This window comes from Pyrgilauda ruficollis, unplaced genomic scaffold (genome assembly GCF_017590135.1).
Source record: "Pyrgilauda ruficollis isolate IOZ18807 unplaced genomic scaffold, ASM1759013v1 scaffold10, whole genome shotgun sequence".
Taxonomy (NCBI): Eukaryota; Metazoa; Chordata; class Aves; order Passeriformes; family Passeridae; genus Pyrgilauda; species Pyrgilauda ruficollis.
In genome coordinates this window covers 1,335,212-1,362,361 of record NW_024508101.1, presented here as the reverse complement: position 1 = coordinate 1,362,361, position 27,150 = coordinate 1,335,212, and the positions used below count along the sequence as shown (strand labels likewise).

Genomic DNA, 27,150 nt, shown 5'->3' with positions numbered 1-27,150 from the left:
ATTAGTGGAGTTTTCAGTCTGCTGTGTGTCTATCCTGGGAATAGTTACCATAACTAATTCCATATGTCATTTCTCGGAATATTAATCCAGATGGAGTTATCATTTTTGGTAGTCTGCAGTCAGCTGGTGCCGTGGTAGATCCTGTGAAGTTTAGGATCAGATCTGGAGGATAAACTGCTCTAAGCAATCAGCATTTAGCACTTGGCCACCGTTCCTGTGTCAGTGTGAAGGGGTTATTTTGTATTTGGAAAGCTAAATAGTGAGCTTTAACGGTGCCCATGCAGGAGCTGGAGGAAGGTGGGTGCAGGTGGGACTGGGGAGGGGAGGTCCTTGTGCAGAAACTGTGCTGCTGCTTTTCCCAGGAAGGGAAGGTGACAGTCCTGCAGCTCGTGGGAGCATCGCAGTGCCCTTGCCGTGCCCCGCTGGGGTTTGGCTGCGAGGCCACGCATGGCTGCTGTGTAACCCTGAGGAATAGGTGGCTTGGGAAGCTGTTTCTGGGTGGAAAGCCCTCTTTGAGGGAAAACTTGGAGTTGAAGTGACATGGAGCTTTCCAAGGACTCTGACAAGCCTGCTGTCTGGTCGGGGCAGCAGCGCAGGGCGGAGGGAGCTGGGCTGCCTCTGCTGTGCAACTTCCTCATCAGCTCAAAAAAACCCTGGTGTGGGTGTGGAATTTGCATAAATGTATAATACTGAGAAAGTGATTGACTGGCACCTTATTTTACTGAAATACCACGGAAAAAAGAAATATTTTCCTCTCAGTGCTTTGTTTCCTGTGTTCTCTCCCAAGCCAGCCTTTTATTTGGAACAAAGCTCAACCACTTAAAATGTCTAAAGCATTTCTGACCTTTATTTAGTGGAGTAGGTAATGAAATCTACAGAAAGCAATTTACGGTGTGACTTGTTAATTTTGATGTTAACCACCTGAATCCACTGGGTAAACTTCATTCTGAAAATGCAATATTTGGAGACCTTGCCTGGTGAAATGGCTTTGAAAGCCAAACTATTTGTCACTAAAGTGGACAAATGCTGGGCACATCACCCAGAGCTGGCCTGGAGGGTGTTTTCTGTTCAGGAGGGCTTTTAGGGCTGGAGCTGAAGGTCCCTTCCCTACAAAACTGGTTTCCCATCACTGCTTTCTGCCCAGACTCTGATTTTCAACTGAAAGACAAATTTCTTGCTGTACAAGTTCATTTACTGCCCTGCTGTCACCTCTGAGCTGTGCTGGGATGAGATCTCAGGTGTATCCCCAAGCTGCACACACACTTCTGGCATTACAGAGGTGCTCTGCTGTCTGTTTCTCTTTTTTTTTCTTTCTTTCTTTTGTTAATAAACCCAGTTTTTCCCCTTTTAACCTGGGGCATACACACCAGTAGTCTGCTCTGGATTCCAGAAGTTAACCTGTAGCACAGAAATGTTTCCACCAGGCCTGGTCCTTTGGATGATGTGCTGCTGCAGCTTCCCAGAATAGCACGTGTGTATATGTATAATTTTAGCTTGGAGAAACTTCAGAGAGAAAGTTGAATTGTTTAATTGCAAATTAAGTCATAATGTGAAACTCTTTCCCCTTTGGTTTCTGGCTGTGATGTGCTGTCTTTGCCTGCAGTAAATCAGCCAGAGCGTGCACAGCAATTTCGGATTTGGTCTGGAGGCTGCAAAGAAGGAATTTTATTGCTCCTTAATGGAGCAAGTGCATGGAGGGAGCAGGTGTGTGTATAACCATCAGCACTGAGCACTGGCTGCGTAGGGAAAGGGATTCAGATGGGGCTGGAACCACTGGCAAGTCTCAGAAATCCTGGGGTTTTCTGGTTTCCTTTTTTCCCCCTTGTCAGCCCTGGAAACTGTAAGCATTTAGGGCAAAGAATACAAAACTCTGCATTATTAGTAAAATTATTAACTTGATTTTCTGTCAAAATTATGCACATTTAAATTGTTCTGATCAGCTGAAATGCTCCTTGTTCCCTTGGGGGAAGTAACTGTTGATGGCATGATTTCATGGTGGCTTTTTATGTAGGTTGAGTTATCTTAGTTGTGTCCTGCAAGGTAATCCCAGCGAGCAGTGGGTCCCAAAAGGAGAGGATATAAAAATGCCAGGAGAACTGTGTTTGTTAGTGAAAGTCGTGACAGAAAGTCATGACAGACCCTCTTCAACGTTTTTGTGAGTGAATAAGGGAGTGTCCTTTGGAAGTGGGTGGATAATGCTGGAATTCACCCAGTGGTAGGAAATCCCCTCAGTGTGGGGTTGGCACCAGCCCCAGACAGTTTTGGGCTGAGCTGGGGGGCTTTGTGTGCTGGAGAAGTGGAGTGGAAGGGAACAGCAGAGGAGGTGCTGCTGTCCTAACTCACACTTTTATTGAGGGTTTATGTGTAATTCCCTTTGTGCTGGAAATGAGGGACAGGGAGCAGCTGCAGTTTTCCAAGGAGAAGCAGTGGAGCATTGATAGAAAACCCAAACCATGAGGAACTGTGTCCCACCACAGTGGCACCATGGTTGTGTTGGTTCTCTCCTGGTTCTGGGGAGTTGTGTGCTCAGAGTTGCCTTTGGGTTGTGCTGTGGCTGCTCTTTGCCTCTCCTGGAGCATGGGGTGGGAGCAGGAGCTGAAGGGCTCAACAGGGTGTCTTGGAGATAGAAGGGCTCTGTGCAGGTGTCTCAGGTGATAAAGCCAAAACCCCAAGGCAGGGCATTGTCCTTAGAAGCCCTTGGGCTGAGTCTCTGTTGGTGGCCTCCTTCCTGGGCTGGAGCTGCTCTGATCCTGTTCCTGATGGAGCCTGTGCTGCTGTCTCAGGGAAGAGCTGCAGGGCCGAGGTGAATTCTTCCACCAAGTGTGAATCTTCACACAACAGCAAGAACTGAACCCTGCTTCTAATTAGACACAACAGCTTAACGTGCTGTTAATGCAATCCTCAGCCCACTGAGGAGTGCGGGCGTGATGCAAATGCAGATTTCCTGGTGTTGCATGCCGAGCTGCACCGTGGGCTCCCTGTGCTCCAGCCCAGCCCAGCTCCCTCCCTGCGGGGCACTGGGAAAGGTTCCTGTCCATCCTCCCGGCCAGGCCTGCCGTTTGGGGACACCGTGGCCCAGTTTCCACCTGCAGTGCGAGTCCTGGGTACTAAACACACCCATCCCGGAGAAGCCATGAATCTTTGATGGCCTGCCAGGCAGGGCCCCGTTGGTGCTGACCTGCAGGTGGCACGCGCAGGATGCCGATCGCGCTGTGAGATGGCCTACTTTGCTTTTTTTTTTTTTTTTTTTTTTTTTTTTTTTTTTTTATATTCCTTTTTCCCCTCCCAGCCACATTGCAGTGAGCTGTTCCGCTGGGCACCTGCCAACATTCAGGCAGCAGTTACATAAGAAGAGCTTTTTTTCCTGGAATTTAGGCCTGCTGCTGATGTGTGACCTTCAGCAGTAATTGCCAATAAAGGCGGTGGGGATGTTTACAGGCACCGCGGCTGGCGCGCGGCCTGCGCCGGTAGCGCCGGGCTGGGGCTGGGCTGCAGCTTCCCGGCCTGACCCCACACCACTGCAGCTCTGTTCCAATTCCACACTGAAATGGGGTGCTCTGCTTACCCCCAGCCCGATCCCACACCATTGTAGCTCTATTTCAATTTCCAGAGTGAAATGGGGGTGCTCTGCTTCCCCCCAGTCCGACCCCACACCACTGCAGCTCTGTTCCAATTCCACACTGAAATGGGGTGCTCTCCTTCCCCAGCCCGATCCCACACCACTGCAGCTCTATTTCCATTTCCACACTGAAACAGGGGTGCTCTCCTTCCCCAGCCTGACCCCACACCACTGCAGCTCTGTTCTAATTCCACACTGAAATGGGGTGCTCTCCTTCCCCCCAGTCTGACCCCACACCACTGCAGCTCTGTTCTAATTCCCCACTGAAATGGGGTGCTCTCCTTCCCCAGCCCGACCCCACCCCACTGCAGCTCTATTTCCATTTCCACACTGAAACAGGGGTGCTCTCCTTCCCCAGCCCGACCCCACCCCACTGCAGCTCTATTTCCATTTCCACACTGAAACAGGGGTGCTCTCCTTCCCCAGCCCGACCCCACCCCACTGCAGCTCTATTTCCATTTCCACACTGAAATGGGGTGCTCTGCTTCCCCAGCCTGACCCCACAGCAATGCAGCTCTGTTCCAATTTCCAGGGTGAAATGGGGGTCCTTTGCTGTTTTTTGGGTGGTGGGTTTTTTTTTTTTTTTTTTTTTTTTTTTTTTTTTTTTTTTTTTTAACACAGACTGGAATTGGTGAGCTCCTTGGAAAAGGAGACTGGAACATTTCTTACAGTTACTTGTCACCAAAAAAATAGTAGTTATACCATCTTACTGCTCATTAAAACTGCTGCTGCAAAATGTGAAGGTAGTTCTCAGTGTATTCAGTAGAAGTCCTGCAGGATTGAGGATTTAAAGAGGAGGAAGTGCTTGCACTCCTGCTGAAGGGCAGACACTGAGGTCTCCAGCTCCTGGAAAGTCCCAGCCCAAGTTAAAACATGATTTCTCCACTGAAAACTCTGGAAAATGAGGGGAAGGCATTCCTCTAGGTAGATGTTGGTGACCTTGGAGTGCAGGCACTGGCAGCCCTTGTGGCAGATCTGCCACCCTCGGCTGGCAGTGCACAAATCTCTGCACGTTCCCTGAGATGAGGGAGGATGTTCAGCTGTGTCCCTGCCCTGGGAGTGTGACAGGACTGGGAGCTGGGGGGCTGCCCCTGCCCCCAAAATCCCACGTGCTTTCTGGGGGACCTGTGCCAGGACAGGGTGCTGCCCCACATCTCCTGCTGCTGCCTGATTTAGGCAGGGCTGAGATCCTCCATCCCTGAAAATGCAGCGTCTGTACAGAGGGAAATGGAACGTGGGAAGTTTGTCAAAGCAGTTCAGTGCTCCTGGGTCCCAGTTATTCCCCTCTGCCCTGAAACTTCTCCATAACAAGTCAAATGCTTGTTTGACAAACACCTACAGATCATCTGCAGGGGCTAGAAATTTCCTATCCAAATTTCTCCTCAGCTCCACAAGGTAACAGTGTTGGCTTTACAAAGGGGACTTGGCAAGGAAGCTGCACAGAGTTTTGTGGTATTTTTAAAGAGTTATGAAGGACAGCAACATAATTTGTGCTCTAGTCTGTTGCCACGAATCAGACAAGGTGATGCCTTTGCTGTGTGCCTTTCACGGAAGAGCTGATGGTATTTCAAAGGGGAGAGCAGAGAAGTTCAGAGAAGGGAGGAAAAAGTGGAAAGGGACTTGCAGGATTCAATCTGAACAGCCATTCCCACTGGAATTGCAGCTCCTACTGGAGATGGCAATGCAGGAGCTGAGGCAGAGGCTTCAGAATCATTTATCTGAGATCTTCACTCTAGTTCCTCGCATCTGGATGTACAACCTGGCTATCAAAAGCTTAATGTGCAATGTGGCTGACTCTGCAGTTGTGTTTTCCCTTTTTATTTCCTCCTCTCTGCCAAATGTCTCCCCTGCCACCGCAGTAATGAGATGCCATATGCATGGAGCTGGGTCAGTTCCTGAATTCACAGATTTTGGGACCAGAAGGGACCTCTCAATGATTGAACCTGACACAGCCCAGGGCATCCCACTCCTCACCACTGTCTGTCCATGGAGCCAAATCCATGGAGTTTGGCTCAGCTTCCTCAGTGTTGAGCTCAAGGACCTCCCAGGACAGGAGAGGGGATGTTTGGAGAGACCTGAAGGAATTGTGTGAGCTGATGACATTGGAAAATGTCATCAGTTCAGCAGTCTGAGGTTTGTCACCTCTCAGTCCTTTGGACTCTGGGGCAGCCTAAAGTGTAGGAGATTGGTGCTTGGAATTGTGCTGGTTTGTCCATTAATTTGTCAAAATTCCAGAGTCTGGTGAGGCTGAAGAGCAAAGGATCAGGTTTTTGAAGGTGTGTTTGTGTGGTCACACAAATGTGAGTTTTCTGATCAGATTATTTCCCTCTGTGAGCAGTTTTCCAGCCTGTTTTGCTGAAGCCACTCTGTGGAGCAGCCCCAGTCTGTGAACTGGAATCTCCACCAGCCTTTTAAATGCATTTCAGGCCTTTTCACTGCTCGCTGGTCTGGGTGTTCACTGCATAGCTGGGTAAAAACAGTGGAGAAAAGCAATTCTGATGCTTCAAACTTGAATGAAATTCTTTCTGCTTTTCCACAAACCTTTTCCACTATATGACAGCGGTAGTTTGAATTTTCTCTGAAGGAAGGATTCAGCAAGTTCCATTGTGATTGTTATTTTGAAAGCAAATGAGACTAAAACTTTGAAGAATTCCTCCAAACTGTAAAAGAAAAGGACGGAAAGCTCATCTGTATCTGAGAAATTGAATTCACCCTGGAGCTGTCACGTGCTCTGGTGGTTTTTGAGGGCCATACATCCACTCCTGAGTCAGACAGTGTTCTGGGAAGCACACGTGGCCTGTGCTGGGGAAGTGGATGCTGGAAGCACTCCGGTCACCAGAGGGTCAGGGATTGTGCATCTCCAGTCATGGCTCATGAGGAGTGGTTTATTGGCCAGCCTTGGGGGAGTGGAAACTTCAAAGGAAGAGAGATGGTTTTGCTCAGCAAGTTGAAAGGACCTTTCCCTACTGCCTGTAAAAAGCACAGATGTTGGACTCTGACCCGGCCACCCACTGGGTTCCAGTTTAAAAGCTGTCCACTGTGTCCTGCTGATCACCTGGCTGTGGTTGGTACTCCACAAACCTGCCCCTGCCCCCCAAACCATCCCTTTCTTATAGCTGGAGAGCTGAAATATAGGGAGGCACAAGAAATCTTGGAAAATTACTGCTTTGGGCTGCTCTCCCACCTTCTTCAATCCTTGTAAAGCATAAGGTGGTATTTTGCTGTTGCAGCACACACAGGAGAGTGCAAAGTGTAGCACAGCAACAAGAGCTCAATAATTCTTTGCTATTTGACCCCATTTTGACTCAAAGAACAACAGTTTCAGGATTTGGAGTTTATATTCTTACTGGAAGATGGCTGAGGGCTGTGCTGCTGTGGGTGATCCACATGGGCATTGCCCAGGGCAGTGGTTTTGCTGCCAGGTCAGTGTGGGGGGCTGGCTCTGATGTGCTGTCTGTGCCACAGAGGGAGGGCACAGGAGTTTGTGAGCTGGAATTTGTAATTTTAGCTTGGGAAGGAGCAAACTATCAATTTTATTGAAGTGATTCTTCATCTGTGCTGCTTTTCAGCCCCAAAATGTAAATGTGTGTTTGGTTGAATTGGGGTCAAGGTATCAGCCCAAGAATCCCAGAGTGTTTGGGTTGGGAGGGACCTTAAAGCTCATCCAGTGCCACCCCTGCCATGGCAGGGACACCTTCCACTGTCCCAGGCTGCTCAGAGCTCCATCCAACCTGGCCTTGGGCACTTGAAGGGATGGAAGATCCACAGTTTTTCTGGGAAACCTGTACCAGTGCCCAGAAGGAAACTTTTGTTTGGAATCCTGATTCCAGCAGTCATGTCCACTTGACCTGTCAGCTTCAGTCTCCCCTCCCCAGGAGGAAGGGACCTCATTTCCCCTGCAGGGGAACAGGCCTGGTTTCCTTGCTGCTGTTGGCTCTGGGGAAGGCAGGGACGTTTCCTGTGCCCCAGGCAGGTTGTGCAGTGGGACAATGTGCCCAGGCTCCCCGTGAGCTGTCAGGGCTGCAGCCTGGGAGCAGGGCAGGGCAGGACGGTGTGTTCCTCCGCAGGAACGAGCTGCTTCCTGTTCACTTGTGCTCCTCTGGGCTAAACCCTGCCTGCTTCCACTTGGCCACACAAGGGGCTTGCATGCTTGAGACGTGGCCAGGAGCGGTGACAATGCAAGGAAGCCACCACCAAAGGCCATGGGAGCTGGCCAGGATCAAAGTCCCTTAGGAGGAGAATGGAGAAGGGTCTTTTTCCTGGCCAAGGAGCCCCTGCAGGGGAAGTGCTCACTCCTGGGGCTCCTTCCTGGGAAATGGAGTCTCACTATTCCTCCTGCTGCATCTGTGGCCTCCCTCTGCCTTTGCTGGGTGCTCCCCAGGCTGCAGCAGGTGCTGGGCTGCTCTCCCAGTCTGTGCTCCCTTGGTCTGTCCATCCCTGTGGCAGACCTGGCCAGGAATGCCTGGCTCAGGCTGGGGTTACAGGACTGTGAGAGTTATTTCCTGGTGTCTGCTCCTGAGAAGTTACAGCAATTTCCCCACAATTAAGTCAGCAGTTGAGTTTGAATGTTCAGTTCTCTGTTGTGTGTCTGTGCTTGACTAGATAAAAGTTACTTGTCTTCATCTGTTTCAGTTGAAAATCAGCATTTTAAATTTGAAAAGCTGTCACCATTCAGGCCCTTATTTCGTTGCTCCTGTTTGATGCTGTGTCGTGTATCTTTTATCTTGGGAAAAAGTATGTTTATAGATGAGAATCCACAGAATACTTTTTTTTTCAGCTGAAATTATAAGGCTGCTACCTTAGTGATATGCAGCCCTGGCTTCCTCCTCCTCCTCCCCACTGGGGTGGATGTGCAGCATTCCAGTGCCAGATCCTGGGGGTGTGGTCCCCAAAAGTGCTCTGGGCACCTGCAACTTCATTTTTTTTGCTTGTGCCTCTGAGTTCATGCAAAGCAGTTTGGGATGTTCAAAGGATACCCACGAAATTTGCCAAATGTGGCCCTTTTAGGAGCAGGGTGGGAGGGTGTAAACAGTAATTACAGCTCTAATTCATTTGTGATGATTCAGCTGAAGTCAAGTGCTTTGCCAGCTCCCTTCCCCTCACTGTTGACCACTGGATTGCTGTTGGGATGAAGGATTCTGGAGGAATGACTAATTTTTCTGCATTTTACTTTCAACTAGCTGCCGCAAGCTCCAGAAACGGAGAGCCCTGTAGAGGTGTGTCAGCCACCTATATTTGTACAGCACACAAATATTGGTGTTTCACTAGTCCTAGTGGAGTGTCTTGTTGGTAAAAACCCCTGTGAAATGTGTGTTCCTGCCTGGTGTTAGACAGTGGAAATAAGTAGATTTGTTCAAGTGCCTTAATCCAATACAGCATCAGTGTGGTAGTCTGAAAATATTTTAAAAATGGTAAGCTAATCCTAAGTCTGTTCCTTTCAGCCATTTCCTTTATTCTTTAAAGGGTGGCACTGGGAAAAGTCTCCTCTCAAATTTTCCTGCATTGGCAAAATGAGACTTCATTTTGGCTCCTAATGCAGAATTTGGTTTTCCCTTTGCCTCACATACTTAAAAACTTCAGTACTTTAAGGAAAGGGAAGTTCTTAGTGGAAGCTTCATAACTCCAGAGCAAATGGTGTCCCATTTAAAATGTCCCAGTGGACAAGCTCAGGGTCACTGCACATTGTCAAGGCCACTGGTTCTAAGGGAATTGGATATGTGGAAACATGTCCTTTATGTGCATAAAGCAGATTATTTGCCAAAGAGAGGGCAGGAAAATTTATCAGATCTTAAATTCCTTTGAAATTCATGGGACATCCACCCATGACATTGGTGGATCGTACAACTGGGTGCCAAATCAGTGCAAATCTAAATGAAACACCATGGAAGTCTAAGTCTGGGAGAGTGTTGATTCTCTGAGCTGTGAAGTTTTTATAAATGTGAGATCATGTAGAAAAAGAAGTGTTTGTGATGGTTTAGGCCTTCGTCATTTTTGTGGAATAGTGTTTAAATGTAACCTGAAACTCTGAGTGGTCATCAAATGGATTTGAGATGTCTGGGAGATGGCTCCTGGTTTCTGATGGAGAAATCTCATCTTTTGAGATGCTTTAAAGCAGCAAAACCCCAATGTGCTTCAGCTTTGCGAAGTGGCAGTTGCATTCCTGGAAATGAATATCTAAAGTGAGAGAGATTTGATTTGGAGACGTGCCAAGGGGCAGTTCAGTGACTCCCCCTGGCATCCTGGCCATGGGAAGGGAGCCCCCCAGGCTGGGCCAGAAGCCCTCCCCAGTCTCAAACGAGTTTCAGTGACCACCGTGGGATGTGTTGGAGTCCCTGACCCCCTGGGTGTGTGTCCGGTGGGCTGGGGGTGTCCCTGTGTGTCTGTGCATGGGCATGCGTGGGCTGAGCCCCCCAAACCTGGGAGTGTCCCTGGGGGCTGTGACACAGACAGAGCCGTGTTCCCTGGAGCACTGCTGGCACGCGTGCATGCCAGGGGGGCGTGAGGGTGGCACAGCAGAGGGGCCAGGGCTGCCAGAGGGCAGGTGTCCTGTTTTGGTGGCTTGTCAGTCCATCTCCCTCATCTCCCACCTCGTATCCAGCTGTGGCTCCCCCGGTATTCCCCATGAGTGCCAAGATGTTGGTCTCTCTTGAGTGTTGTTCTGCTTTAAAATGACCTTTCTGCACGCACAGCAGGAGCTTGATCAAACTCTACCCCAGAGGCAACTGGAGGATCATAGAAGGGTATGTACAGCAGTCAAGCACATTCAGAACTCATCTCTCCCTTTCCCCTGTAAACAGCGAAGCCTAAGTCATGTAAGAAACTTGTGTGGCTAAATGCTGGCTGGAAAATCCAAAAAATGAGCCCTGTGGGCAGAGGGAGGTGCTGGAGCCCCTTCTCTGGGGTTGCATGGAAGGGATGAGTGCTTGGCTGTTCTGAATTGAACTCAGGTCCTGGTCTGGTCCATTCCCACTGTCAGAACCTTCCCCGGGGGTGCTGATCACTCTGCTGTGAAGTGACATTCATCAGTGCTCCTGGAGTTGGCTCCTCTGGCCACACCACCCCTTTGTAGCCAGCCAAGCTGCAAAGTCAGCATCATTAGTCCCTTTCTCCATTTCTTCTCCTCCTGTAGCTGGGAACACAACAGCAGCAACTTATACCTGCTTCACTCTGAAATATTAAAGATGCTCTGTTTTAAAGCTTCTAACAGGTTTCTGATATCACTTAGAGTTGTGTGTTGCATCTGCATTGCTGATGCTTGTGCAGTGATGTTTCTGTGTGACTTAGTGTTACTTCACCTGGTGTGAATGCAGATGAAACTGGACGCTGTTGGGTTTTTTCCTAGGTACCATATTTGATTTTTCTGGTTACTGCCAAACATCTGATATTTGTTTGCATACTGCCCTCGTCAAAGTGGTGCACAGCACTAACAGGATGGTTAAAGAACTGTTCTGGAGCCAAGCATTGCAGCTGAATTAATTGGAACATTTCTTAAATACCACTTATTTTTTCTTCCTTCTGCTTTGATCACATACTCATATTTTGTTAGCTGATACCGTGGATTTGGATAAGTTTGTAGAAACCAAAGCTTTTATTCCCAGTTAGAGTTTGAAATGCTGGTGACTGTGTATTGCCAGACCTGGATCAGCACACTCTGACTAGAAACAGCTGCTTGACACTTGTTCCTGCTGTATTTTCTGGTGATTTGTCTTGTTTTGGATGCACAACACCTACAGACACCAGAGGTACCTGTCCTGCTCAGGTCTCCACTCACCCCAACTATTTTGAGCATGGAATAGAAGTCACCTCCTGCTCCACAAGGGGCCAGAAGGAGAATCTGGGGGCAGCTCCAAGAGCTTTAGTTGCCCTCCTCAATTCAGGCAAGGTGGAGTTTGCTGATCAGCTGTTCTCAAGGCTGGATGTGTGTTATCTTTGTAGTAAGTAGTAAAAATCCCTGGTTTAAATGCCATTTGACAGGATGACTGCCAGTTAGTTCAACAGAGGAGGAAAAAGGTGCTGTGAGAGCTCCCTTGTAGCCATTTGTGTCCTAGGGCCCATCTGGGTGTCAAGTTGCCTTTCCAATCAGTGCACATGTACAAGGAAGATGTAGTTCAGGGGGTTTTTTTGTCTGGCTTGGCCTTGTTCTGTCACGTAGCCTCCCTCACCTGCCAGACTGGAGCAGGGAGGTGCATAAAGCACTGCCTCGTGTCCTAAACACTCTCGTGTTGCTGTCAGTCGCAGGAGCTGCTCCAGGACAGGGTTTGCTGGAGCTCCTGAGCTGTCTCTTGCCTCTCCCACATGTTCACTCGTTGGCCCAAATGGTGATGGGAAGCGTATGCCCCTTGGAGAAGTGCTCATCTCCTCCTACTGCTGCTTCCACGGGAGTTTCCCTTTTTTCTGTTGTTTGGGAGCTTTTGGAAGCAGCTGGTTGGAACACTGACTTTGTGTTTATTTTGCATCCTGTTCCCTGACACTTGCTCCCTCCCCATCTGATCCCATGAAATGCAGCTCCTGTGCTGCAGGTTTCACAGTGAGAATCCACAGGAACCATTTCTAAGCTGCTGGATTGTGGTGACAGGGTGGCAGTGGGAGCCCTGACTTGAGCCCCAGCCCTGTGGGAAGGGCAGACACCCCTCACCAGCTCAGGCATGTGTTGGGCTTCTTCCTGTGGAAGTAATTTCTGAAATTTGGTAAAGAACTTGATTATCAGACGGACTTTTGTCTTTTTTTTTTTTCTTTTGGGGTATAAGGATCTCTTGAAGTGGCTTTGTGAGTGCCAGCTGTGTATAAAATCAGTGGGACTGCAGCAGGGCTGGAGTTCTGTACAAGCCAATTAATGCACATTTATGTCGTTCCATTTACTTGTGTTTTAAAGGCTTCCTGTGAAAATTTCAAGAGTTAGACTTCACTTTTATGGCAGCTAACGTATTAAATGACATCTTGAATCTATAGTCAGACAACTAATTTAATTTGAAATACAACTGAAAATCAATAAATCGGTGACAAGCACATTTTGTGAATGGAACTAAAGATAAGATGCTTTAGTTAATTGGACATATTTTTAATATGAAATTATTTTTGGCTAGATGGGTATTTTTAAAAAATTATTACTTATTTTCTGAAGCCCCAGAAAAGCCCTTCCCTCCCCTCTGCAGCGCTGTCCCGGGATGGTGTTGCTGTAACCACGCTGCCATTAGCAAGGCAGGAGCTCCCAGTGACCAAAATCCCCAGGTCTCCTTTGTGCACAAAGACCTTAAAAAATCCCTTAATCCCCGTGCAGTGTTTGTGTGCTGGCAGTGCCTCCAGCTTTGTCCAGCTCCCCAAATCCCAGGGAATTCCTGTGGAGGCTGAAGTGGCAGCTGTGGGGTGACGTTCCACCTGCAGGTGTTGGATCTCTGCTGGCTCGTGCTGGGGCCGTGCTGGAGCTCTGTGTGCTCCAGGATTTGGGGTTATGTGAGGACCTGCCCTGTGCTGGGATGGGTGCTGGGGTGGGGTGGGAGGGCTGGCGTGACTCGGGCAGCTGCCAGCAGGGAACAAAGAGCCGGGATCCAGCGGGATCGCTCGGGTTTCCGCTCGGCAGCTGATGGATTGTGTCAGCTGCTGGTGGAGGGACAGCGGAGCACAGCCCTGCAGGGTTGGTGGGATGGCCAGCAGGAGAGGTGTGAGGGGATTAAATTGTTCCTTAAAACCATTTCTGGTGTTCCTCTAATCCACCTCTTGATTCTGTGTTGGTGCTGTACAGATGCGTCTCCTTTGCATTTGAGACCGAGACAATAGAACTTAATTAAAACAAACCTCTCAGAAAATTAAATCTGTCTAGAAAGCTGTACACAAAACCTGAACTGCAGCTGTCTCTGTGCTGCATGGGGGAGCCCATAATCTTATTGAGCCCCATGAGACCCTTCCAATGTCCCAGCCTGCCCCAGCACATCAGGAGCAGCTCAGTGGATTTCTCCAACTCTCCAGGGTTTCATTCCCCCTCCCTCACCGTAAGAAGGGTACTGCTAACAGCAGCCCTGCTGCCAATGAACATGGGTGGTTGGCCTGTTCCTGGAGCTCCCGTGGTGACTTCCCTCTGCTCTTTGCGTGCAGGGCGAGGCCCTGAGGCAGGTTTTGGTGAACCGCTACTACGGCAACGTGCGCGCGGCCGGCCGGCGCGAGAGCCTCACCGCCTTCGGCAACGGGCCCCTGGCCGCCGGCAGCCCCGGCAAGGCCGGCCCGGGAGGTAGGACACGCTCTGCTATCCCTGGGGCTGCCCTTCCCCGCTCGGGGGTTGTGTATTCCTGACCAGTCAGCACCCCACGGCTCAAATCGGGATGTTCTCCCTCACGGTTTTGTCTACGAGCTCCCAAAGAAAGTAGAACTGTCCATGCGGGTGACTGCAGTTGGGAGCAAAACTAGCAGACAGAGCTGTTTGTGCTCCTCAGTGACTGCCTTGGGTTGGCTTGACGTTTGTGACGTTGCTTTGAATAAATGTACTTAGAAATCCTGATCAGTTTAATATTTGCAATAGTATCTAGGAAATGTGCCCATAAGGATGTCAGATTATGAACCATTTCTGAAAGAAAACCATTTCATGGTATTGCAGAGTTTGTGGGGTAGGGTGGGCAAAAATTCTATTTGAAGCCAGTTGTACAGTGAAGTTTATTTAATTTGATGCCATTGCTAAAAAAGTCCGTGGTGGAATCACAGAATGGGTTGGGTAGAAAGGGAATTTAAAACTCATCCTGTTCCACCCCCTGCCGTGAGCAGGGACCCCTTCCACCATCTCAGGTTGCTCCAAGCCCTGTCCACCTGGCCTTGCCATCCCCATGGGGTCAGTGCCATCCTGTTTGTCCTGATCACCTTTACAGGAGGAAGCTCTGGGTCGAGCTCAATGAGCCGAGGGGAGATGAGCCTGGCAGATGTCCAGTGCCACCTGGATAAAGAAGGTGCTTCCAACCTGGTCATAGATCTCATCATGAATGCCACCAGTGACAGAGTCTTCCACGAGAGCATCCTGCTGGCCATTGCCCTGCTGGAAGGTGGGAACACCACGATACAGGTAGGGAAATGGAAAACTCCATCTTGTGACTGAGCTTTGTTGGGAAGGGAAATGTTTTTATGAACTCCAGGAAATTTGAGAGGGTTAAGGAGGCGGGAGGGGAAATTATCTGAATGATCTTTGACCTGTAATTAGAGGGAAATATTAATGTCTGCCATGCAAAAGTGAACTTATTGAATGTTTGCACGGGCATTGGGTACATGAGGTGTTTTCCCAGGGCAATATAGAGGAATGTTTAATAAAACATCTTTGTAGATAAGTTATTGACTGCTCTTACAAATAACTTAAGTAAGTGTAACCTGCTCAGAGACTTTTACAATGAACTGTTAAATTTCAGACTGGAATTTGACATAAGTGTATGGTAAACTCCAGACCACCACCATTCTCCAGCAATCTCACTGTTCTTCCTTTCTGTGTTTTCAACAAGGATTAGATTCCCCTAAAAGGAAATTGTCTCTGGTATGGATTAATGAACACATACCAGCGAGCTCTTACACTCTTCCAAATGGAAAGTAAAACCTTATTATAGCAAAACTTGCTTACAAAGATGATTGAATCTGTGATGTCTTATTTGTTTAGCTCTGCACGTGTTGTGTTTGCAGTCTGTCTGTGGGGCTAAGTCCTGACCAGTTGTAACTGATTGCTGTGGTTGAGACACACACTAGATCCCTACAGCAGCACCTCCTGTGTCCATGCAAACTTCCCTTCAGAGGACAGGGAATGTCTCTGAGCTCCTTCGCTCTGTCTCTGTAATCAGTACCCTCATTAATCCCCTGTGTATAAGCTCTGGAATGAAACTTCTTTGCAATGGATAAAGTGGGAATTGAGTGTTGAAAATCCTGTGTCACCTTAAACTGCAAGAGCAGGATTAACATTCCTGGGGGACAGTCACTCCTTTAAATTTCCTGCTCTTCTCTAATGTAAAGGAAGCTGAGCTTTCATCCTTGCAGCTCTCAGGGAGCCTCAGGTAACCTCTCACTGTCATGCTGGAAGGAAAAACAAACTGCACCAGCCTGATGTGGAGAGATCCTTTGCTTGTGCTGGACCTCAGTGCTAAAGGATTGAGCAGAGTCACTTCCCACAGTGCACAAATCCGTGTTGGAAGCAGATTCCTTGGCTCACCCACTGAGAACCAACAGGAAAATCTGCTGTCCCTCTCCAAAGACACCTTTTTGCCCAAAAGGGAGGTGGTTCAGTTTGCATTTTGAGAGTGGGAGCTGGGAGGCTGTGGAATAACGCTGCGGTCAGGAGTGATGGATGGCTCTCAGGGCATCTTCCCCACACCGAGCACTGCTGCCAGGTCCTGCTCACTCCAGCCTCTGCAGATGTGCTTCCACAGCCCAGAGTGGCTATTTTCCATCCTTTCCCACTCAGGAGTAAGTGCTTGGCAGGTGTCTGTAGGACGGGCAGCCGGCAGTCCCTGGGTGCGTGCTCTGGCGGGATGGGCTGGGAGGGGGCTCTGCTGGAGTGTGGGCTGCTTTTAAGTACAGAATGTTTTAGGAACCAAATGACTTGTGATGCCTACAGCTAATGCTGTGAGCTCTGAGGGCTCAGACACACCCAGCAGCTCTTACTCATGCATGCAAAGCACGAACAGGATGTTATTGAAAATATCCCATGGAGCCGTTGGGATGTGGATATTCCGTGCTGCAACACTCCATGGACTTGGTAGCAAACAGCAAATAAGGAGCATAATCAGTGCATAGACGTGTTCTGTGGCCTTCCTCCACGTTGGTTAAACTCCTGGTGGTAGGGAGAGAGTTTTCTGGTGCCTTGCAGTGCTCCAGCACATGGGGCCCGTGGCAGTGGCAGGCAGGAGCAGCATGTCCCCAGCACTCTGAGCTCTCAGCAGGGCTGGAGAGAGCCAGGTCAGGAGAGCTCCGATGGGGAGAACACCAAACACAAAGCTTAACTTTTGGGAGAACAGCTGGCCCCACACTGGGAATCAAAGCAAAGGTGGAGGCTTGCTGTTCAGTAAAATCATTAGTTCAGGGCTCTATCTCCCAGGGTAGTTGGTGAGGGATGTGATGGCCAGGTTAAACTGGTATCCTGAGACACTGAACTCATCACCAAGCTTTGCTGTCTCCACGTAGGAAGAATGGCTCACCATGCAGAGGGCCCTGGGTGCAGCCCAGCTGTTCAGGAGAGCTGTGTGGGTTCTTGCTAATCTGCAGAGCTGATTGGTTTTGTGCAGCAGCCTTTGGCTGGCACTCAGTGAAGATTTCCTGAGTGCAGCAAAGTAATGGTCTTCCCTTAGTAGGAATTCATTTTTACAAAACACGCTGCAAAATTTGGCTGCTTATGGAAACAAGATGCACTTGGGAAAATTAACCTGATACTTTCCTTGTGTTTTATCCCAGTCTTTCTCTAATGTTCTTCGATAAGTTTTGCAGAGTGGGTAGGTAGGGCTTGGCAACCTCTGCAACCTGCAGAGTGGATTTTCTGCATTTCTTCTGCAGTTTCCAGTAAGTGCCAGTGGAAGAGTCATCCCCAGTTTCTGGACTAATAACTGTGTTCATTTTGCATCAGATGCATTTGTCATTGGGAAAGTTGACCTAGCCAAAGCAGCCAGCTTTGTCTTTGAGGTCTAACAGAGTTTATCTTCATTTAACAATTATTTTTTTGTTATTATTAGCAGCTTTTGATTGATAGTGCTCCAAACAAGTTTGTTCTGTGCTCAGTTTGAATAATTTCTACTGAACTTCAAATGCCTCTATCTACAGACCTTTGAGAAGAGGAAAGTGGTGGGATAGGGACAGGTTATGTAAAAAAGGCTCTTTGGCAGCAAAGCCAGAAATGTGTCACCCCTGCATGGCATTTTCTTAACTCCAGGTTTTCACACGGGAAATTGGTTCCGCCTGGAGTGCAGCAGAAGGTTTGTACCAACACACAGGAACTTGCACATGATGATTGTAATATGGTTAATAATGGGAGTTCCCAGGTAACTCCCATGAGCTTCAGTGGGAGAACAGATCCCCATGATGCTGGGAAGGGATAACTGCAATAGGTGTTGCTGTTTCATTAGGTGCAGGCAGGGCCAAAATTAAGGGTAGGCAAAGTAGGTGGTTGCCAACTCCAGCAGAAAAGCAAATCTCCAAACGTTCCTTATTGTAATTGGTAGGAGGGATTTTTATTGTATTGTTAAGAAAATGAATGTGGGGGAGAAGCAGGACAAGAGAAAAGGCTCCTGGTTCACCTCAGGAAGGAGGCTGAGCTGGTGGTGTGTGGCACCCTGAATCCCACGCTGCTCCGTGTTTTGCTGCAGGGGTGAATGTGAATGTGGCAAATTAGCTCTTCTGGGAAGGTCTTTGCCCGCTTCCAGCTCTCTGGGTGGAAACTTTCTGGGCTTTAGCTTTTGGAATTAACTTCGAAACACTATCAGGTTCTTTGGGAGCAGGATGGTGGTGACCTCGTGGTGGCTGTCACTCCGGCTCAGCAGGAGCCCTGGGTTTCAGTGGGAAGCCTGCCCTCGTTTGCACAGAGACAGAAGCAGAGGTGGAACCACGGGGTCAGCCCCAGACAACAAATTAACTTGACAAATGCTGCGACTCACTGAGCTGCAAATTACATCAACCCCTTTATTAATTTATATAACCCTGAGCATCCCCCTGGGGAGCGCTGGCTCAGCGGTTCTCAGCAGCCCTGGGGGTGCCCCACACTGCTCCAGAGGTGAGGGCTGAGCCTGCCCTGCTCCCCCAGTGCCAGTGCCTGGCTGCTGTCCTGGGCTCCCTTCTCCAGGGCAGGGAATGCTCTGCTGGTGCTGGTGCTCGTGGGCACTCGGAGTGTGTCTCCTTGGGAAGGGATGGGCGCTCAGTGCCTCCCCGCACACATGGCAGCAGGGCCAGGCTCTCCTCTGGTGCAGAGAGTGAGTGACAGTGCAGGGAATTGCTGAGGACTCGTCCTGCAGCGCTCGTCTCTCATCTGCTGAACAAAAATTCCGTGTGCCGTTACTCTGCCTCACCTCCGAGTTTCGGCTTTCCTTGGTCGGTGGAAGTTAATGGCAAGTAAAGTCCCTTACATAACACCTCTCCATGGAGACTCTGCTCCCTTAATTAGGGATCTTCTCCAAAGTCAGCTTGCGTGACAAATTACCCACATGCACATGTTGGTGCTTCCAGCAGGGGAAGGTAAAATGAGGTTGATGACATTGGTGGTTCCAGGCAGCTTTTAAGTGCTGCCCCAAGGTGACGCAAGGCACCTCTGCCACTTGGGAGGGTGGTGGTGCCTCAGTTCCCCTTTGTCCACTGCTGTCCCCTAGGCGGGCTGCAGTCACAGAGGATGGGGTGGTGGGAGCTGGCACACAAGGAAAAGCTGATTTTTTTCAGGAAGTGGGATTTGCTCCTGGTTTTGAGGCATCTGAGCAAAGTTGCTGCTCTTTGCAGAGGATGATGGTGGGATGTGCTGCACAGCTCTGTCCCCAAGCAGCTGAGGGTGGGGTGAGGACCAGGGGCCACTCTGGCTCGAGACATCACCAATAAACTGGTGGTGGTGAACTGGAGAGTTGTGCCTCCATCACAGCATGACAGGAGTGAACCAGTGCTCTATGGAATGGTGGCTTGGAGCTCACCGGGGTGTGAGAGGCTCCTTTGAGATGTGACAGTGCAAAAAGCTTGAGGCTTTGAACTGTTTGAACTCCCAGAGCTCGTTGAGCCTCCCCAGAGGATCCCTGTGTCCTCCCTTGAGTGCCCCCTGGGGCTGGGGGCTGTGGCTGTGCTGTCCCTGGCACAGGTGCCATGGGTACAGAAATCTCAGCAGCCAGCTCCTCATCAGTCAGGTTTGGTAGGGAATTCTGGCCTGGACTCACACACAACTCTCCCATCCCAGCCCAGTCTTGCTCCACACTTGGACTCAGTTGATGTTTCTCGACATTTGTCCTCATGTTTTGCCACCAGTGAGGAAACTCCACCAGAGTGAATTGTGGTCTCTTTTTCTCTGACTGTCCAGAGATGATTGATGGTTATTACATAATTGCAGGATTGATGCACAAAAGGAATTGAATCCAGAGCTATGCAGTTCTTTGTGTTTCTGGCACTTGGGGGACCCAGGGAAGCCCAGAGCTGGGGGGTACCAGCCACTGGTGCTGGTCAGCCACAGCCCTTGGGATTGAGAAAGCAGAGTCTTCAAGATGAATTTATGTTCTTGAACTCATTGTAGCACTGGCTGTGAAATCCTGTGACCAGAATGTCCTATTTGGTTGCAGGAACACTTTGTTTCTTTTTTTATGTGGCTGCAACTGCCCTGCAGAATGGGGGGAAAACTCTGCAAAACATTACAGGAGTACTGGTGGGGTAAAATGTTGGCTTAGTGACACAATAGTGCTTTAATTTGTGGTTTGGACTCTTAAAATCAGATTTATTTCTTGCAAGATTTGCAGCAGTCATAGATATCAGTGAGCACAGACAATTGTATGCAATGGCAAAGGCTTCAGAGGCAAGAATGTCTTTGGGTCACTGAACTTCTGTAAATAGCACTTGAAAATTTTTGATCATTGGTAAAAGAAGTCTTAAATTTTCTGTTTGTTTCTAACAAACAGAATTCTGTGATACAGGATGTTCTATCTCTTTTTGCATTGTTTTTATGGTACCTGTTTAGGAAACCAGTGCACAAGCAGCAATCTCTTGGCACGTGTTAAACTGTCACCTGCCTGTGTCTTTCACTGGTTTAATGTGTTTTTCCTCAAGGTAAAACATTTATTTTTTTTTTAATTCTGAGTATGTCATGAAGATGACATTGTAAAAAACATTGATAAGGACCTGCATCATCAACTGTGGGCAGAGATCTTGTTCTTTTCTGAAAAGACATCTTCTCCTTGTATCTTTTGATGCATTTAGCATAGTGAAGTCTCATTGTCCCTCAGCTGTTGGCTACCACCACGTTCAAAACAGCCCAGCCCCCCTGATAATGCAGTGTGAGGAGTCCTTCCTGCAGGGGAGATTCTGTTTTCATTCAGGGCCCAGGGATGCCCAGGTGAGACTGAGGCTGGATGAGGTGAGATGGTAACGATAGCACCTTGTCTTTGCTCCTGAGCTGCAGCTCCTGCTGCTTCCTGACGTGTGTTTGAGCCATCAGTATTCCTGGAGCAGAGCATCCTCCGGTCTTCTTTCCCAAAGGGAAGTTTCCTGCTGGATTCTGAGGTGCCCATCTGTGTGGCTGAGCAGTGTAGGTGATAAAAAAAAGGAGAAGAGGCTCTACCTCAGGGTTCAGCTGTGCCTTGGTGGCCTCGAGGTGTTCCTGGTTGGGTACCACCTCCTGTGTGGCAATCCTCTCAGCATTCCACTGGGATCCTGGTCCTGCAAGGAGCGAGCAGGGAGGTAAATCAGTAATTCTCCCAATTCCTCTCCAGGGATCCAGGTCCAACATAAACTTTCAAGATGATCCCTAACAGGATTAAAGTCCTCCTGGAGCAGGCAGAGGCAAAGCTATTCAGCAAAACAAGGTCATGCTGCCTTTTTTTTTGGTAAGCACAGGAATCAACAAAGCGCTGTTATATAACTTCTATTTATATCCCACTTGCTCACTAGCTGCAGGCACACAAGAGTAGCTGAGAAGGGAATTTAATGAGCTCTCAGGGCTTGCTCACCTTCCAGAGCGGGTAGGAGCCAGCTTGTTTTTGAAGTGCGTCAGCAAATGAAACTGGTGGTGGGTGGGTGGTTTGGGTAGGTGGACTGACTTGTTGCTATGGTTTTCTTTAATTCCTCTGTCTCTCAAGGAGATCTTACACTTTTTTTTTTTCTTTTGGGGAGTCTGCAGACTTCCTTGTTTCTCACACCTACGCTGCACTTGCTGGTTCAGTGGGGAATGGGCTCCATGATTCTGCCATGGGATATGGGATCCATACTTCTGCCATGGGATATGGGATCCATGACTTTGCCATGGGATATGGGCTCCGTGATTTTGCCATGGGGAATGGGTTCTATCTTCCTGCCATGGGATATGGGATCCGTACTCCTGCCATGGGATATGGGCTCCATGATTCTGTCATGGCATATGGGCTCCATCTTCCTGCCATGGCTGAGCTGAGTGACCCAGCACTGTGTGTTCCCACAGGGATGCAGGAGGAACCCAAATCAGCTCTGTGCTGACAGCAGGGCAGACCCCGAGTCTCCCAAGCTCCCGAGGCCATCTGTGAGCCCAGGCCCCACAGTGCTGTTTGTGCCTGTGGTTCCCCCACTGTGCCTCCACCAGTGTCACCTCATCCTTCCAAGGGCTGGTACTGGCTCTGGAAGGGTGTGAGGGAACTGTCTCTGTGTGAGGTTTGTTCTTGCTTTCTTCTGTGAAGTTACTTCAAGTTGCATCAAGATTTTGGGTGTTGCAGTAGGAGAATGTGTGGGATACAAGGGCTCTTCCTGGTCTAGTTGTGCTGTTGGTCTCATTTAAAGCTGGTTGGGACAGGCAAGCATTTCCACAAGTCAGGCTCTGTGCACTCATCACCCCCCAAAAAACATTCTCCTATAAATGGGCAGAACACCCAGCAAAGAGCAAAGCTGTGCAGGGAGAGTTTGTCTTATTTGTGGAAAATAGAGCTGGGAAGTCCTCCTTATGCTTTCAGGACAAAGTTTATTTTACAGTTTGCAAAAAAAACCAGGCAATTGAGGTGTTCTGGCAGATTTTCCTTATGGGTTTATTTCAAACTGTGAAGTATGTTCAGTGTGAAATATTTCAGCTGCCATTTCCTTAAGCTATGCAAGACTAATGATATCCATCACTCATGCCCAAAGTGATGGATCTCCAGCGAGCCAGGACGTACGAGAGATTGAGAGAGAGAGAGATTAGTGATATTTAAAACAAATAAATGAGGAGGGACCGAAAGCAGAGTTAGGCTGGAATTCTCTGCAGTGGAAGCCCTCGCAATATGTTTAGGCAGAATGTAGAAGGTTGGCACTTGTGCTTAATTCAGTGCTTGTGTTAGTGCAGTTCCCCTTAAAATGTGGCTTGTTTGAAGTAGTCCAGCTCTAAGAAGTCGTCTGGGGGTGGCAAACTTCCTGCAGAGATGAAGTAGCACACAAGTTTTGCATTAGTTCGTGCTGGCAGCCTGGCTGGATAACCCGAGCGAGCTGAGGTCCCTGCAATGATTTCTCTCTCGTGTTGGAATAAAATGTCCTGAGTTGAAGCCAGATCACTGAGCTTTCTCCTCCTTCTGGAGGGACTTTCCTCTCTGCAATCTCCCTGGCTCGCCAGGTTCCCAGGGTGTTTTCTGCTCACTGGCATTAGGGAAACGGGGAAGCAGACAGCAGTCAAAGCAGTTCGCTTTAATTGCTGAGCAGTTTGCTGGGGCTTTGCTTTCCCTGGTTTCTTGGTAATCAGAAGCTTGTTTTGCTGGGGAATTCTTTGGGATGCGTTGGGATGGTCTGGCAGGGCTCGGTGGCTGATGAAACATCGCAGGGAGGGAGGGTGCGGCCCCGGGAACGCTCCGTGGGCTGACAGCGAGCTCGGGGTGGCTCCTGCAGCCAAGGCTGCCTCAGGCCAGGCCACCCCTCGTGGGGAGCAAACACAGCTGAGCAGAGCCTGCTGGAGCCCCGGCCTTTGCTTCAACTGCTGCCTTGTGCTGCTGCTTCTCCGGGGATCAGCCACACAGCCCAGCCTGGAAGGAGTCTGCGGTGGAAAGTCAAGCTGCTCCGCGAGAAACAATCCGAGCGTTGTTCCTTCTCTTGGGTGGCAGAGCAGTCGTGACTTGGGTAGGGAAAGGTGTTCCCAGTGACAGGGTAGGGAAAGGTGTTCCCAGTGACAGGGTAGGGAAAGGTGTTCCCAGCGACAGGGTAGGGAAAGGTGTTCCCAGTGACAGGGTAGGGAAAGGTGTTCCCAGCAAAGGGGGCAGCACACACAGCCCAAACTGGCGAGGCTTTCAGAGGCAGGAGCTAGAAATCAGCTGCCTTCAGCTGCTGCCTGAGGTTTTTTTTCCGTTTAACAATCCTACACTGGGCACAAGCTCGCTCATCATTAAATTTACTGTGGATTAGTTACATTTAGAGTGGATTAGTTACCTGGGTGTGTCCTCTGTGCACCTTACACAAAGGTACCAGACTGCAGTGCTGTATGGTTTCACTCTCCACAGGACAGATGTCAGTTCTGCTGGCTAAAATCTAATTTGTTACTGACTGCTGGTATGAGAGACACGTTAAGGAACATTTGTCCCTGCCCTGTGGTTATCCTGCCTCCATAATCCTGCCCCTCTGAACTGCTGGGGAGTTAGCTGAGCTTCTCTTCCACTCATCATTAGAAATTTTATATATTAAATATGTCAAAGGTCTTAGAATTAAATGTTAATGCCAGGAAATGTGCCCATTCTTTGGTGATTTATTTTTTTTAATGTGATTTTACAATCCAGCTTGTTAATGATTTGCAATATTTAAGAACATGCCAAAAAATACCCACCACAGAAAATTATATTAATGATCAATAAAAAGTCAGCAAGCAAAAATGGTGTTTTCAGTTAGGTAAACATTTCACAGAGTATGTAAATAGTCAGAAGGGAAGAGGAGACCAGGTTCCTGGGAATAACTACAGAAGAGACACAGACTTAAGAAAACATCAGTGACTGGAAGTTAGTGACATAAAAAAGAGCTTAACCACATGTTTCTAACAGTTGTTAACCACTGGAACAGACCATAGAGAGACGTAGTTCATCATCTCTGACACTTGCTCAAGAAAGACAGGATTCTTTTCTCAAGAGAACACATGAAACACAGGGTCAGTGAGGGAGCTCGAGGGGCTGCTGCTGCTTCAGGGTGGGCAGGGCTGTAGCAGGTCAAGGTCTTGCAGCTGGAACTTGGCCTTTGGTTTCTTTTCCAGAGAAATCCATCTCTGGATTTGCACCTCTTCTTCTGCCACTTGTGCTGTGCACCAGGAGATAAAGTCATAGGTGATGGTGGGGTTTACTTCCTGACCTCCTGCTGATGATCCCATCCATCCAGAGGGGATGCACTGGAGGGGCAGAGGAGGAAGGGGGAGGTCCTGCTGTGCATGAGGCTTCTGGCTGGAATCCCTTAGGAACGGAGTTGGGTGATGGAGAGGAAAGGAAGTTCTTCCACAGCTTTCCTGGTAGCTGGTGTTATCGGTTGATCTGCTCTGTGGTGCTCTAATCTGGGTGTCAGGAGGAGCAGTGGTGTGGCTGCTTTGCAGATGTGCTGGGTTCTCCTTCCATCCCCTTGGAAAGAACAGTGCATGTGTGCAGGAGGTGGTTGCTCCCTCCTTAGAAATGATGGAGAGCTCTGTGGTGATGTCCTTGCTCACAGTGGGTGTCTGTCCTGTCAGACACTCTTGTCACGTGGGGTGGGTCTGTGTTTCCTTCTGAGGCTGTGTCATTAATTACCATCCCATTATCTGGGCCGTGGTTCCTGTGCTCGGGAGGCTGCTGTTCTCTGGAGATCACCTGGGCTTCCTGGGCTGGGGCACTTGAAAAGCTCTTTGCTGATCCTGAGTCCATGGAGCAAAGCTCCCAGGCTGCTGTGGCCCTGCCATGGCTCTGTGCAGGGGTGATGACTTAACAGACATTAACAGTGCAAGGCTGAAATAAAATGCAATTTCTGTGAATGCCAGAATGCTTTGCGTTGGAAGGGACTTTAAATATCATCTACTTCCAAATCCCTGCCATGGCAGAGACACCTTCAATAGCCCCGAGTGCTCCAGCCTGGCCTTGGGTACTTCCAGGGATCCAGGGGCAGCCCCAGCTGCTCTGGGCACCTGTGCCAGGGCCTGCCCACCCTCCCAGAGAACAATTTCTTCCCAAAATCCCATCCATCCCTGCCCTCTGGCAGTGGGAAGCCATTCCCTGTGTCCTGTCCCTCCATGCCTTTGTCACAAATCCCTCTCTGGCCTTCATTGCCCATGTCTCCAGTACCAGATGGAGCTCTCATACAGCTTTTCCCTGCTGGGACAGCCAGACACAGCCCCTCCTGGTTCCTTATGGGACACAGTTCCCTGCCTGCAGCAGGTTTTTAGGAGCTCCCAGACCCCAGTGTGATGGTGAGTGGATCCTCAGGGATGGCTGGTGTCACATGCTGCAGTGTCAGGGCTATGTTTCAAGCTCCATTCCTCAAAATCCCACAGGAGTGTGGAGGATGGCTGTTCCTCCACACTTGCTCTTTCAGCAGCCCGTGGTTCCGTGGTGTCTGTACACAAGCCAGGACCCCAGCAGACGGTGCTCTAAAATGGCCACTCGATTTCCGTTTTAAAAAGGGAGATTTCTCCACTTTCTGCTTGGAGGCTATATCTGTAAATAAGATTTTAGGATTTCTGTCATAATTATCACCACCCGTTACCTGCTCAAGCGCAACTTGCAAGATCACACCTCTTAAAATACAGTATCTTTGGGAGCTGGCATGTGGTTGATTCATATGTGTGAAGGTGTTAGGCATCCTGACCTAAACTGAAACAATCATTTGGTGACACCCCTTCAGTGTATGCACAGCATGCACAAAAAGCTTTACTGGAAATGCTCCTTTCATTTGGGGTTTTTTTTCTCTGAAGTGCAGTGGAAACTCAGTTAAGAAGCTTGAAAAGATGACAAAAATCAAGTCTGTCAGCAAGAAGTGATTACTCTCATAAAAGGTATTTCTTTAGTGTGGTTCATTAGAAAAAGGCTTTTCCTTCAGCACAGCTTCATCACAGGGGAATTCCTCCTGTCTGGGCTCTGCAGATGTGGCACCCAGGTCATGGCCATTGCTGCCTGACAACCAAATTTTTTGGAAAGTGTTTGGCCTTTTTAGAGCTTGTGGTTTCTGCTGGTCTATCTGTAAATTATTGTTGTTGTTACTGTTTGAAGTCTTTGTAGAGTGAAATTTCCAAGATGCTCCTTGGATACAAACTCTTCCTCTCTCTGTCCTTGTAGCCACCAAGTCACAGAGTTAGTTCAGGCTTGGCTGCCTCAACGCCCCAGTTACTGAGGGGGTGTTGGTCAGCCTCGCCCCCTTTGCAGGGAAGAATTCCTTGAATGTACCTAATCTAAGTCAGCCCTCATGGGAAAACATGATGAGAAAACATTCAAATTGTTGATAGAAAGTCTTGGATTGGATATTTTATTTCTACTGTACCAACACTAATAAATGAGCTGGGCACCCCGATCACCCTGGGCACATCACAGGCCCAGCAGTGTTTGGGCAGAGGGCATGTCCTGCAGTGCTCTGGCAGCTCTGCTTTGCTGGACTCTGGCTGGGTGTCAGGAGGGGGTACTGCTGTGACTGGATTTGGGATGTCTGTCCTGGGTTGTTCTCCTTTCCCTCCTCTCTGTTAATCACCAGAAATAACCACAATCTTCAGAGTTTACCTGAGTGCTAAGGGCAGGTGGGAGGTATTGCCGTGCTGGGAGGGATATCTCCTGAATATTGACCACGTTCTTTAAATAGCCACACTCCTGCTCTGGCAGTAATCAAAGGCTCAGCTCTGGGAGTGTTCAAAGTCACTCCGAGTGTTCTCCGTGCAGCTGCTGGAGTGATCAAAGGCAGCAGCAGCCACGGCCCCGTGTGCTCCACAGCAGAGCGGGCAGGATATATTG

At 49.1% G+C, this 27,150-nt stretch overlaps 1 protein-coding gene across 1 annotated transcript in view; it reads left to right on the top strand.

Moving 5' to 3' along the window:
• ITPR1 (inositol 1,4,5-trisphosphate receptor type 1) overlaps positions 1-27,150 on the top strand; it is a 156,223-nt gene that overhangs the window by 87,341 nt on the left and 41,732 nt on the right. The window contains exons 39-40 of the mRNA XM_041461959.1: positions 13,709-13,841; positions 14,470-14,660. Coding sequence (XP_041317893.1) covers positions 13,709-13,841; positions 14,470-14,660 — 324 coding nt within the window. The remainder of the gene's footprint in view (positions 1-13,708; positions 13,842-14,469; positions 14,661-27,150) is intronic.